The sequence below is a fragment of the Ovis canadensis genome, chromosome 10, assembly GCF_042477335.2.
Source record: "Ovis canadensis isolate MfBH-ARS-UI-01 breed Bighorn chromosome 10, ARS-UI_OviCan_v2, whole genome shotgun sequence".
Classification (NCBI taxonomy): domain Eukaryota; kingdom Metazoa; phylum Chordata; class Mammalia; order Artiodactyla; family Bovidae; genus Ovis; species Ovis canadensis.
Window position 1 is genome coordinate 26,860,746 of NC_091254.1, and position 13,975 is coordinate 26,874,720.

Sequence of the window (13,975 nt, forward strand, 5' to 3'; positions counted from 1 at the left end):
GCCCTGCCAACTGTAAAAAAAAAAAAAAAAAAGGGACATTCACCAGCAAATGTCCATTACTGGTGCAAATTGGTACGGTGTATGCCTGCATGCCCCCCTGCCTGCCTCTTGTGGGGGAGGCCCGGGCCTCAGCACTGCTGGTTGCTCAGCCACCATTAAGCAGCGGTATTCAACACAGGATATTGGTTTAGTTTTATAGTCAACAGAGATTCATCTTTTTTAATGTTGAAAACATAGTTTTTATTAAAAACAAAACAAAACAAAACTTGAGAACAGTGTCTTCTACCACTGTTCCTGGTTTGGTTTTGTGGATGTAAGTGGTTGTATATGACTCCCCCCCCCCCCCCCATATTTTGCCTGAAAAGTGAAGTGATTAAGAGCATGGAACCAGATTGCCAATGTTAATATCCTGACTCAGCTGTGTCCCAGCTGTGAGACTCTTGGTCTGTCTCTACCCCTGATCCCTAACCTGTAAAATGGGATGGTCGTGGTTCCCTCCTCCTAGGGTGTTTGTGAGGGGTGAGGGAGTTAGTGTGTCTAAAGAGCTTAGATCAGCACTTAGGCTATACTATGTGTGATCCAAGTATTCACTCCTGCTGCTGTTTCTCTTAGTTCAAAAAGCTTTCTGAAAGTCCATTTAATATATTTATTTGTGTTTTGATTGTAATTGTAGCATTTTAGTTTTATTTGCTATACCTGTGGATTATACTTTGACATAAAGTATGGCATTTGTGAATTGCCAGTTGAATTCAGTGCCTCAGAATAGAGTTTTGCATTATGTTGTCACAGATGATCAAACTTTTTTTATTTTAGCATTATTTTGCTCTTTCAAAGTAATGCTTTAGTTGGTGTTACGGTGCAGTTAAGAAAAGATTATTTTTTGGAAAATTCCTTGGAATCTTAAGAAATGGAAAATGCTTATATATCCTTAGAAACCAGAGTACTGAGAATTGAATTGATGGATTTCTTTGCATATTGCTTAAAAATTTAAATTTTAGGTTTGGAGCAAGATGGAAAGACTCTGCTAATTACAAATATTGACATGGAGCCATGCACAGTAGACCCCCAGCTAAGAATTATTCTTCAGTGGCTTGTTGCTTCTGAGGCAGAAGTTGCAGAACTTTATTTTCATGACTCTGCAAAGAAGGAGTTTATGCAAGTAAGTACCTGCCTTGTAGGGTGGGTGTGAGGGCACAGTGTGTGCTGCTCTGTGTCACAGTTGATCTGATAAGATGCCCACTGATAGCAAATGGGCAGATGCCCGGGCATTAGAGTCCAGTGCTTGGGCTCAGATATCAGCTCTGCCGCACTCTTGCAGTGTGACCTTGGGCAGGTTCACTAGTCGCAGGCTTTTTATCTGGGCTGTGGAAATGAGCATAGAATTTACCTGGCAGAGATTTGTGAGGATTAACTATAACACTGTTAAAAGTTGCTTAATCCAGTGCCTGGCACATCCTAAATTCTCAAAGCTGGGTGTCTTTAATAAGCAAAAAGATCGAGTTATTCTTTGTACTTGGGAAGTGAAGTCAGTCGTGTCCAACTCTTTGCGACCCCATAGACTGTAGCCTACCAGGCTCCTCTGTCCATGGGATTTTCCAGGCAGTAGTACTGGAGTGGATTGCCATTTCCTTCTCTAGGAGATCTTCCCAACCCAGGGCTCGAACCTGGGTCTCCCGCATTGTAGACAGACGCTTTACCTTCTGAGCCACCAGGGAAGTCCATTCTTTGTCCTTAATTGATGCATAATTATGCCTAGTAATGAGTATGTCTCTTCTGTTAATCCAGTGTCATTAGTATGAGAAGCTAGCATAAGCAAAAGCCAGTAAAAGTTTATAAACATTTAATAAGGGACAGTAATTCACTTTGAGCATTTAGTAGGGTTCTAATACTAAAGCATTCAGTTTAGGTGCATTAATTAAATATTTTTATTGATAATTTACTGTGTACCAGGTATGTTATTAGCCAGAATTTTTAGTTTGCAGCCTTAAGGTTTTTGTCTAGGACTTTTCTTTATCAGAACTTTCATTTAATCTTACTGTATAATGTAGAATAGTTCAAAGAATAACCAGTATAAAATGATTAATAATGACAAAAAAGGAATTGTCTTGATTTCCGGTTCAGAATTTACAAAAATACTATTGAAAGAAGTATGTGAAAAAGATATAAAACAATTGTTTTTTGTATTTTGTTGTTTTTATTTAGACTTCTTGAATTTTTCCAGCATAGATTTCTGTTTAGAGGCAGAGGGAGGAAATAAGACAGAAAGGGGATGTTCAGGAAATGAATTGTCAAGGGGAAAGAATGGGTAGGGAAAGTATTAGAACTGACTATGGAAGCAAGCGTTTTCAAGTCGTTTAGTCTTGGATAAATTGAGGGCTAAGGAAGGCCTTAGGCAGAGCTGAGTGTAATGGTGCTGAGGTAAGGGAACCGCATCCCCATATAACCTAAGAAAACATTCTTGCAGTTCCTCAAAAAGTCAAACACAGCATTATTATATAACCCAGCAATTCTCCACCTAGGTCTGTACCCAAGAGGAATGAAAACATATGTCCAAGGCAGTGTTATTCATAATAGGCCAAAAGTGGAAACATCCTAAATGTCCATTAACTGATGAATAAAACGTGGTCTGTCCATGCAGTGGAATATTGGCTGTCAGTAAAAAGGAATGAAGTAGAGACATGCCACACCCTGGAGGTAGAGGACCCTTGAAGTCATTATGCTAAGTGAAAGGAGCCAGGTCACAGAAGGCCATATATTTTGTGATTCCATTAAAATGAAATGGCCAAAATAGGCAGATCTGTAAACTGAAAGTAGCTTAGTGATTGCCTCAAGTTGACGGGGTTGGGAGGAATGGGCAGTGATTAACAGGTAGACTTTTCTTTGGTAATAAAGGTATCCTAATGTTTGTGGTGATGTTGCATTCAACTCTGTGAATACACTAAAAACCATTGGCTGGTCTATTTTAAATGGGTGAATTGTGTGGTATGTGAATTATATCACAGTAAAACTATTTTTGAAAAGGTTAAGTATATTTATATTACAAACAGTTTTTATAGAACTAAATAGGAAAAAATCTGAGTTGAAGACATGTTCAGATTGGTGATGATAGTTTATTTAAACCTGTATTTCTATACTTAAAAAAAGGTATAATTGATACATAATACCATATTAGTTTCAGGTGAACAACATAATGATATTTGTACATACTACAAAATGATTGCCACAGTGTTTGATATTTATTTACTTTTTTCTGAAATATGAACATTTCTTGTATGTTTTTGTTGAGCCTGGAGTGCGTATTCCAGGGGAGAAAGCCACACTGTACGTTGTAGAAGGAAAATCCACATCCTTTTATTAAGCTTGACATTGTCTTTATTATTTTATGTTCCCGGTTGAGGGTGTGGCAGATGTATTTAGTTCAGTTCAGAGTTTCCTGTAGAGATGGAGTCTCTCCACGCCCACACAGACACTATGCTGGGTGAGGTTTGTGGGGTTCTGGCTCCCGCAATCCCAAAGTGTCACTCTGTGGAGGAGAGTATTTATAAAAGCCAGGAAGGAAAAACGTTTAATTTGTGTAAAGAGTGGTGGTTTAGGGGAGAATACCTTGTTATAACTGGGAAACAGTATTTTGCTGCAAACAGCAGTTTCATCCAGGGTTATAAATAAAAATGAAAACTTTATTGTTAAAAAATTGCTTTCGGTTAATGTTTGGCTTATCTTCCTTTTTTACTAGCTTTCAAAACGGCTACAGGAAAAAGGCTGGAAAGTGGGAGACCTCCTGCAGGCTGTGCTTAAATACTATGAGGTGATGGAGAAGACGTCCAGTGAGGAGAGATGCAAGTCCCTGTTTGACTGGCTCTTGGAAAATGCATAGAACAAACTCCAAACCAGTGTATTTTATTATTTGTTTTGGGAGAGGAAGAAACAGATAAAGACGCATAGGGTAAAATTTGAGTAGTGAATATTAACATTTAAAGTGAATTGGGGGGAAGGTAAATAGCTATTAATGTGTTGTGTCATCATATGGTGTATATAGCTCATACTTTCGTCACCTGTCAAATATTATCTTTACTTATTCTTCTGTACACATGTGCAGTGTGTTACGTAAGACCCTAAGAACATGTATTTGAAGAAAGGTCTGACTATGAGGCTTTCAGGAACATTGACTGATGGCGTTCTTTTCGCATCCAAATAGTGCTGCTAGAAATTGCACTGAGGTGGCTGAAGGGGGGTTCCAGGGATAAAGAGTTATAATTTTGCTCCTTTTCAAGCAAACGGTTTCCTGTTAATAACAAGTCTGACATCAAAAAAACAGCATTGAGGCTAATTTATTTTTCTGACATCTTTTTCTATTTTTAAGGGTCAGTTTTATTTTCATGGTTCAGCTATTGGTATTTTTTTGAATCCCCCAAGTTATTTAATTTCTTATAAACAGTAGTTTAGGTTTCTATAAATACTATAAATGATAGTTTCCCCAGCCTTTCATTAAATGATCTTATTTGCTAATGTTTCCAATTGTTCTGGCTTGAGAGTGAGTGAGTGAGAGAGAGAGAGAGAGAGAGAGAGTGTGTGTGTGTGTGTGTGTGTGCGTGTGTGTGTGTATGTAAAGGAGAACTTTAACCTTGCTAGTGGTGGGTACCCTCTTTTATTTTACTCTTTTCTGGTTACAAACCCACTGTTAACATTAAAAAGGTGCTTTAAAATAAAATGTCTATAAAGATTGTGCAGTAAGAATTTTTCTTTTTTGACTATTTTGAGTCCCCAACTTATTCTTTAAATGAAAATAAAGGTGCAAAACATATTGAAATTTTAAAACTTAATGTTCATTTGGAAATGTATTTAGAGAAGCCCAATAATTGTTTTCTCTGTTGGGATTTTGAAAAAATCCTTTAGCAAGGATTTTTAAATTAAAACTCCACTTTAGCTTTTTCTAGAAAAATCGGGACCTTCCCACCAACCCCTTCCCCGGTAAAATGTATCTGTACTGTTTTGTAAAGTCCTCTGACACAGTCTTTCTGGGCTCTGTATTTTGTTCCACTCGTCTTTAGTAACTGCGAGTTGATTTGAATAGAGGACCAGGATTGTGTTTTGTATGAGGGTATATGCGTGTGAATTTTTGATTCTTCCATTAGCAGATTTTTAAATGAGGAAGTCATTTTTTGTTGGAGGCTTTTGGTTTTGCTCTCACTTTTTTTCCTGAGAACTGACTCTTCTGGAAGCTGCACAAAGTATCGAGGACAGTAGCACCTGCCGGGGACAAGGAACAGGGCACTTGCATTGATTTGAATTACAGTTATGGCAGGGAAATCATTGCTTCTTAAGAAAAATGGCAAAATCTATTTAAATGTTTTGAGGTTACACTTACAGAAGCTTCTATTTTTCCCAATTTAAGATGAAGAAATTGAGCAGGCCTTAAAGATAAAGTTAAAGATAAAGATAAAGTTGCGAAAGTTTCTTCAGGTGTTTTTTAAGGTTGGAGAGATGTAGGAAATGTATGTAAGCAGAATTGATTCTGTCTTTAGCTTCTTAGAATTTGACCTGCAGCAGCACTGGACTAGGTTCTTAATTGTTAGGAAGCAGGTTGTTTTAACATAGATTAATTGATTATTAAGCTTAGGTTGAATTTTTACAAGTGTATAGCTATCAAATTGTATTTGGTATTTTCAGTGTATGTACGGGTGTTATTAACAGCAAAACTGAGTTCTGAATTTCTTTTAAGCTAAAGTGACAATATGTTAGTTCTGTAAAACTCTGTACTTGAAAATGTTGATTTCCTGTATGGTAAGGTTTTCCTCCTGTCTTTGTTTTTGTTCGTTTTCTGGAGCTGTGCTGAATTCCGAGTTCCCTATTCAGCCACTGTGGCCCAACAGACCAGTCCTTGGACTCTAGCATGTATAGTACTGATCACAGTGGAGCTCCACACACAGCGGTTCAGTGCAGGGATGTAGAGAAAATGTTAAACGTTGGCAAATGTGAAAAGAAGTGGGAGTTAAGCTTCCTTATATATAGAGAGAACATTGAAGTTTAGAACAGTATCTTTTAATCAAGAACAGTCTAAACTTACTTTGTTTAAAGGCACTTTGTGATTTTTCCAAAGATGTAGAATCTATTTGGTTGCTTAGCCTTCAGAACAGATCTGTTTGTTGAGGAAGACTCTGTCATATTTTGTTAAAAATCTATTTGATGTAATTTTATTATGATACTGTAATATTGCTATTCTGCATACTTTGGCCCTTATGAAATATCATGTCTTATTCAGAACTGTTAAAGTTGTGATGTGCTTTGGGTTGAATTTTCTGTTTTATCAGTTTCAGAACCATTGGAGAACTGTGAAAAAAAAGTGAAGGAGGCCTTGGATGGGGTTTTTAGAACATTGTTTCAGACGGAACTTCTTTTTCCAAGCCAAGTTTAAAATTCCATTTATATTTGGGGTATTAACTCATTTTGATTTTGATTTATTTCCTGATTTTCACAAAAGGAATGATTCATTTATAAATCACAGAAGAAAATTACAGTATCTCTGGGATGGTTTAACACAGTTTAATGGTTTAATGGAGTTTTAAAATCTTTGAGAACATTTACTCAGTGAATATATGTGATAACATCTTCATAGTTTGACAACCATTCTATTTACCCTTTTAGATATTTGATATGAATTAATTCAACTCATAATACTTTCATTTTGCTTAATTAAAGGTTTTATTTTGCTGGTAGGAGAAATTAGTTACTTATTAAATGCACCAGTTATAAAGTAAAAGATGGGTTACCCATGTGGTTTTGATATGATGCACATTCCCCAGATGCAGTGTTTAACCTTAACTCATCACTAGGGTCTAGACTCAGAGTAGTAAATACTACTCTCTCACAACTAAAATGATCGATTTCCCATCAGTCTGTTGCTTTAAATTTTGTTTTTTCAAGAGAAACTTTCCATAGAATTAAGAAAAATAATAATGCATCCATATTCAGGGTGTAGGGAAAATCCTTTCCATTTCGAACTCTGTCCACCCGTCACCAGCACAAGAGAAGTAGAGCTTCCGTGGGAATTATGAAGCTGTGCTCAAGTGAAATGCTTTTCTTCTCACTCTTGTTTGAGGCCCTGCACACGTTGGCTCACTCACCGTATTCCTGCTCTGGAGATGCAGACGCAGTGTTGGTCACGCTTGTCACTTTATTTATTTATTTTTTTTTCTACCATCCGTGTACATTCCTTTCACAGGGGTAGAATCATAGGTCTAGAAGTTCATTGTTTTGTTTTTTTGTTGTAATGTTTGAACACTATTTAATACAGGTTTTAATATTGCTGGATTTGCTACCTTTTGTTACTTGTGCAGTGTTAATAGTAATAATTCACATTCTTGTTTAATATACCAGCTGTAGAGCAAAAGCAGCTTTGAATAATTATAGCTGTTTATTTGACTGTGCTGAATTATTCCGTTAAGATCTTGTATAACAGTAACTTTTTTCTTTTGCTTTTTCAGTAATTTAATATGTTCATTTACCAAAATATGAACTTCAGGATGCACTAAAATTTTGTTTTTGCAGTGGCTCAAAAATAAACATTTCAGAAATTACTTTTGTAATAATTTGCAATCAGTTGTTCTTTTATTTTTTCCAATTGTTTAAGTCTGTGATCTTTCTCTCCCAATTAAGAATTTCCCAATAAACTTAAGAGATGCCTGACTTTGGTTTTCAATCTGTAGTATCGTGTTAACACACTCAATATTGAACTAAAACAAACGCATAGAAGGCACATAAAACAACCTCTATGTTTCTCACATTATTTTAAAGAAGAACGGAAGCTAGAATATTTTAATTGGACACTGAATCCTAAGTTCTTATTCGAGTGCCTCTGAATGCTGACAAGATGACTTGACAGGCTGTTTGCCTTTTGGATTTTAGTGCAAAGTGGAATATTGTGATTGCCTTTGAATATAAGTGTGTTAGGGAATTCTCCAGCCTGGACTGAGCACTTCTTCCATAGGATATACAGATCAGACCTTTGTCATGCTGTATAGCATCAGGCACTTCAAAGCTAGGTGCTTGATTATTTATTACTAATGGAATTTGACTTTAAGTGTCTTCAGCCTTGGAATTAGTGATTTTCTAGCTTTTCATGAATGTTTCAAAATGTTAGGAAATAATGATCACATATAATGGCTTGGGTATGAGTACATCTCAGGAACCAAGAAAACAAAATGCTCTGAAACCATAAGATTCTTTTGACTGTAATTCCAAAGAGGAAAAACATTTCAAAAGGAATGGGACCTTGTGACAAATGACATTTGAATAACTTTGCAGCATCATTTATTTACAGCAGAAACAGAGTTTAGGAAGTTGCATTTTGGGAGTGCAGTGGTGGTTGCATTTTTTCCTCTTATCGTTTGAGATCTGTGTTTCATCTGGGATAAGGAGGGAGGATGAGAGACAAGTCTTGAAGAATTACCACACATTTAAAGTGTGAAAGATGGAAGAGCCACATATCCCAGGGTAAATATACTCTTGGTGCTATTATGCAAAGGGTAGGAGTGAAAACCTCAGAGCCTTTAGCAGCAGCATTTACAGCAGAAACGAGTTCAGGAAGGCTGCCCCTTGGGAGTGGAGTGGTGGTGGTTTTTTTCTCTGTCCTTTGTAGTTTTGTAATCACCTCACCCTCATTTTACTTTTGTGCTCTGGAGCAAGAAGGGTAATATTTTAGATTGGATAGAGATGAAAAGAGACATTTCAAGAGGATTGAAGCTTCAAATTTGACATTTTAGGTCTTTCCCACCCTGCCTTTCCCCATCCCCTACCCCATGTCATCTTTTAAACAGACACTTCAATTTTTTAGTTTAGAGCAAGGGATTAAAACTGGACTCCTGTGTGCTGGATTCAGCCCACTGTTAAACTTCTGCTTTGGTCCAACGTGAGATCTGATTTTTAAAATAATTGCCAACACTTAAAAATAAGGAAATTTCACATTTAAATAGGTTTTGTGTTTCAGCATCTCTTGAAGCGTTGGATGCCGTGGAGTACTGATTGGGGGCTTCCCAGGTGGTGCTAGTGGTAAAGAAACCCGCCTGCCAGTGCACAAGACATGAGAAACACTGGTTTGAACCCTGGGTCAGGAAGGTCCCCTGGAGGAGGGCTTGGCAACCCACTCCAGTATTCCTGCCTGGAGAATCGCATGGACAGAGGAATCTGGTGGGCTACAGTCCATTGGCTCGCAGAGAGGTGAAACAGTCGACTGAAGCAACTTTGCATGCACGCACGCGCTGATTGGATTCCTGTGTAGCAGCAGCTTGACAGGAGCTGCATAATGGTTGCTCCTGTAGTCCAGCCTTGTGTTTCTCTTGGCCTGTGGCCTGACATGCTTCACTTTGCTCGCTTGTGTTGCCTGCTGGGGCCCTATAGGTATTTGAGATGCAAACTGACTTAAAGCAGATGAGTTACATGATGTGTTTAGGAAATCTGAATGATTCTCTAGCAGCTCTTCGCTTCTCTAGGATTGTGCAGAGTTGGGAAGGAGAGTCTAGAAATTACAGACTTGGTGAGTTTATTGCTCTTGAACAGGGAACAGATACTAATTATTAAGAGCAATATAGAAATGAAAGAAGGGAAAGCCAGCCTGGGTTTACCAAGAGCAGCTTCAATTTACATTTCCTTTTTCAACAGAACTACCCAGCGGGCATGAAGGAATACCAGAGATACAGTATCTATTTTAATGAGGCATTTTATATGGATAAAGGAATGACAAATTGTGGCTTCCTGACTTTTTGAGAAGGCACAACAGTTCGATGAGCAGTCTGCTCAACAGTGTGCTGAAAGAGAATAGCTTCAAAGTGCTGGTTAACCATCAGATCTAGAAATTCATATTTTTCTAAGCTATTTTTCAAGAGTGATCATAAAAATTAAGGTAATTTCTGATAGACTGAAAGTTTATGTTTACCTCTGCTGAGAAGAAAAACTACTGAAGTGGATACTATTTTTCTAAGAAGGAAATTGAACTCTAAAGGCACAGGGTTATTAGCAGCATTAAAAAAAAATAAGAGAAAGTGAAAGGAGCCACCCAAATGCAACACTTGTTCACACAATAATCCTATTTACCATTATGGCAAGCATTCCATGTTATTGGATCCAGACATCAATCATTTTTCCTGTGAGAAAACTCAGGCTCAGGTTGAAATTTTTTACAGCAGGCATAGTGGTGATGCCGTGATCTCCCAGGCTCCAGAGCCTAAGTTCTGCTCGTCACACAACATTGTTTCACCATAACTAAAACCCCAAATACAAAAACATGAAACCACCTGCAAGAATACATGTTGCTAAATTGTCTCTGACTCCTTTGCCACCCCTAGACTAGCTCACCAGGCTTCTCTGTCTATGGGGTGCATTTACATCTAGTTCCGGAAAAACATCTATTTCTGCTTCATTGACTATGCCAAAGCCTTTGTGTGGATCACAATAAACTGTGGAGAATTCTGAAAGAGATGGGAATACCAGACCACCTGACATGCCTCTTAAGAAACCTATATGCAGGCCAGGAATCAACAGAACTGGACATGGAACAATAAGACTGGTTCCAAATAGGAAAAGGAGTACGTCAAAGCTGTATATTGTCGCCCTGCTTGTTTAACTTCTATGCAGAGTACATCATGAGAAATGCTGGGCTGGAGGAAGCACAAGCTGGAATCAAGATTGCTGGGAGAAATATCAATAACCTCAGATATGCAGATGACACCACCCTTATGGCAGAAAATGAAGAGGAACTCAAGAGCCTCTTGATGAAGGTGAAAGAGGAGAGTGAAAAAGTTGGCTTAAAGCTCAACATTCAGAAAACGAAGATCATGGCATCTGGTCCCATCATTTAATGGCAAATAGATGGGGACACAGTGGAAACATTGTCAGACTTTTATTTTGGGGGGCTCCAAAATCACTGCAGATGGTGATTGCAGCCATGAAATTAAAAGATGCTTACTCCTTGGAAGGAAAGTTATGACCAACCTAGACAGCATATTCAAAAGCAGAGATATTACTTTGCCAACAAAGGTCCGTCTAGTCAAGGCTATGGTTTTTCCAGTGGTCATGTATGGGTGTGAGAGTTGGACTGTGAAGAAAGCTGAGTGCCGAAGAATTGATGCTTTTGGACTGTGGTGTTTGGGAAGACTTGAGAGTCCCTTGGACTGCAAGGAGATCCAACCAGTCCATCCTAAAGGAGACCAGTCCTGGGTGTTCATTGGAAGGACTGATGCTGAAGCTGAAACTCCAGTACTTTGGCCACCTCATGCGAAGAGTTAACTCACTGGAAAAGACCCTGATGCTGGGAGAGATTGGGGGCAGGAGGAGAAGGGGACGACAGAGGATGAGATGGCTGGATGGCATCACTGACTCGATGGACATGAGTTTGGGTGAACTCCAGGAGTTGGTGCTGGACAGGGAGGCCTGGCGTGCTGCAGTGCATGGGATCGAAAAGAGTCGGACACGACTGAGCAACTGAACTGAACTCATATTATCTATTGATATCTATTGATACTTGTCTATTTATATCTATCCATATCTATCGATACCTATTTATCTTCTATTGAGAAAGATTTATTTTAAAGCATTAATTCACATGATTGTGAAGGCTGGCAAGTCCAAAATCTGAGCAGGCAGCAGGCTGGAGACCCAGGGAAGAGTTGATGATGTAGCTCTAGTCCAGAGGCAGCCTGCTGGAAGAATTCCGTTTTTTAGGGGGAGGGGACTTCAGTCTGTTTTCTTGTAAGATCAACTGGCTGGATGAAGCCCACCCACACAATGTAGTGTCATCTGCTTTACTCAGAATCTACTGATTTGAATGTTCATCTCATTAAAAAGAATTCCTTTTCAGGTAAATATATCTGCACTCCAGATGTGTGTGACCAAGTATCTGGCCCTGTGGCCTAGCCAAACTGAAGCATTTTTCCTTAACCATCACACCAAACTTTGGGGCATGACCAGAGTGAAGACCTCAGATGACTACACCCACAGTATCAAAGTGAAGTTGGGGTTGGGGGAACAGCTTTCGCACTCTGAGGCTTGGAAGAAAACTTCTCTCAAACTTTGGCAGTGACTCAAGTTAAAAATCTTTCGTGAGACTTGATAGGCTCTCATGTGAGCAGTTCCTCAAAAAGTAAAAGTTATATAATTCAACAATTCTATTCCTAAGGAGATTCTCAAGGGAAGTGAAAATACAGATTTCTATAAAAACTTGTGCATGAATATTTATAGAACTATTCATAACAGTCCCAAAGTAGAAACAACTTAACTGTCAATCAGTTGATGAATAGATAAACAAAATGTTTATCCATAAAATATTCGGTCATTAAAAGGAATAAAATAGTGATACGCATCACAACATGGATGAAGCTTAGAAATGCTATGCTAAGAAGGCAGACAAGTGGCCACATGTTGGGTGATGCAATTTATATATAATGTCCAGAATAAGCAAATCCATAGTGACAGTTAATTGTTTCCAGGGTCTGGAGAAAGAAGGGAACGTAGAATGACTGTTAATGGGTACAGGGTTTCCTTTGGGTGATGAAAATATTCTGGAATTATATAGATTGAGAAGGCGATGGCACCCCACTCCAGTACTCTTGCCTGGAAAATCCCACAAACAGAGGAGCCTGGTAGGCTGCAGTCCATGGGGTCGCAAAGAGACATGACTGAGCGATTTCACTTTCACTTTTCACTTCCATGCATTGGAGAAGGAAATGGCAACCCACTCCAGTGTTCTTGCCTGGGGAATCCCAGGGATAGAGGAGCCTGGTGGGCTGCTGTCTATGGGGTCGCACAGAGTTGGACATGACTGAAGCGACTAAGCAGCAGCAGCAGTGATTGAAGAAATCAATCATCAATATTCATTGGAAGGATGTTGAAGCTGAAGGTCCAATACTTTGTTTGGACCCCTGATGTGAAGAGCCGACTCATTTGAAAAGACCATGATGCTGGGAAAGATTGAAGGTAGGAGGAGAAGGGGACAACAGAGGATGAGATGGTTGGATGGCATCACCAGCTCAATGGACATGAGTTCGCGAAAACTCGGAGATAGTGAAGGACAGAGAAGCCTGGTGTGCTGCAGTCCATGGGGTCGCAAAGAGCTGGACTTTTGCGACTTAGTGACTGAAAGTCTGACAGGTCTTAGCAACTGAAAAACCATAACAAGTGGTTACGCCACTCTGAATAAAGATGACTGAATTTTATATTTAAAAGGATGGATTTTGTGTGATAAAAGTTATATATCAGTAAATTGAATTAAAAACAGCAGAAAGCAAGGAAATAGTTTTAAAAAACAAGTAAAAACTTCTAAAATTAAAAAAATAATGGAGCAAAAAAACAAGAGTTTAATAGCAGATTAGTTATGGCTTAGAATATTGAGTTGAAAAAAAATATCCAGAATGCAATGTAGAAAGACAAAGATGTGATATATTACAGTTTAGGTGAACTTGAGGGAAAGGAGAACTAATAAAAGGAGAATAGGGCATGAACAGGATCAATAGCTGAAAAGATGAGTGTTGGGAATTTCCTAGAAGTGATGGATGGACCACTTACAGTTTCAAAAAACCTAACAATTCTTAAGTAAAAACAATATACATATTAGATTTCCTGGGGAAAGCTATACACATACTTGTCTACTTTTTCAGATTATTCAATAAGCAAGCTAAAATTTCTAGGATTGCCAGTAAAAGAATATAAATTTTATATATATTTAAAACTAGTGGAGAAAAAAGATTAGAAGCCAAGAAAAAATAGAAAAACAACTGGGGCAAAAAGTGAAAAGCACAAAGTAAGATGGCAGATCTCAATCTCACTTCCCTCATCCTCGCAGATGTTCCTGAGAGCACCCCCTCCCAATAAACTTCCTTCCAGGAACATCCTGGTCTGTTTGCCGGGCAACCTCATCTGTGAAATGAGGACAACTGCTTTGGAAAAGGATGAGGGAGGGAGTGAAGTCACTCAGTCGTGTTCGACTCTT

The 13,975-nt window shown here is 38.5% G+C and overlaps 1 protein-coding gene across 7 annotated transcripts in view; it reads left to right on the forward strand.

Annotated features, from left to right (window-relative positions):
- Positions 1–7,683, forward strand: part of AKAP11 (A-kinase anchoring protein 11) — a 48,904-nt gene extending 41,221 nt beyond the window's left edge. For 4 of the 7 annotated variants that reach the window (XM_069602198.1, XM_069602196.1, XM_069602199.1 and 1 more), the window contains 2 exons: positions 999–1,159; positions 3,734–7,683. In XM_069602198.1, coding sequence (XP_069458299.1) covers positions 999–1,159; positions 3,734–3,874 — 302 coding nt within the window. In that variant the 3' untranslated portion in view covers positions 3,875–7,683. The remainder of the gene's footprint in view (positions 1–998; positions 1,160–3,733) is intronic. The other 3 variants (XM_069602201.1, XM_069602202.1, XM_069602203.1) reach the window with 1 other exon arrangement.
- The last annotated feature ends 6,292 nt before the right edge of the window (positions 7,684–13,975 follow it).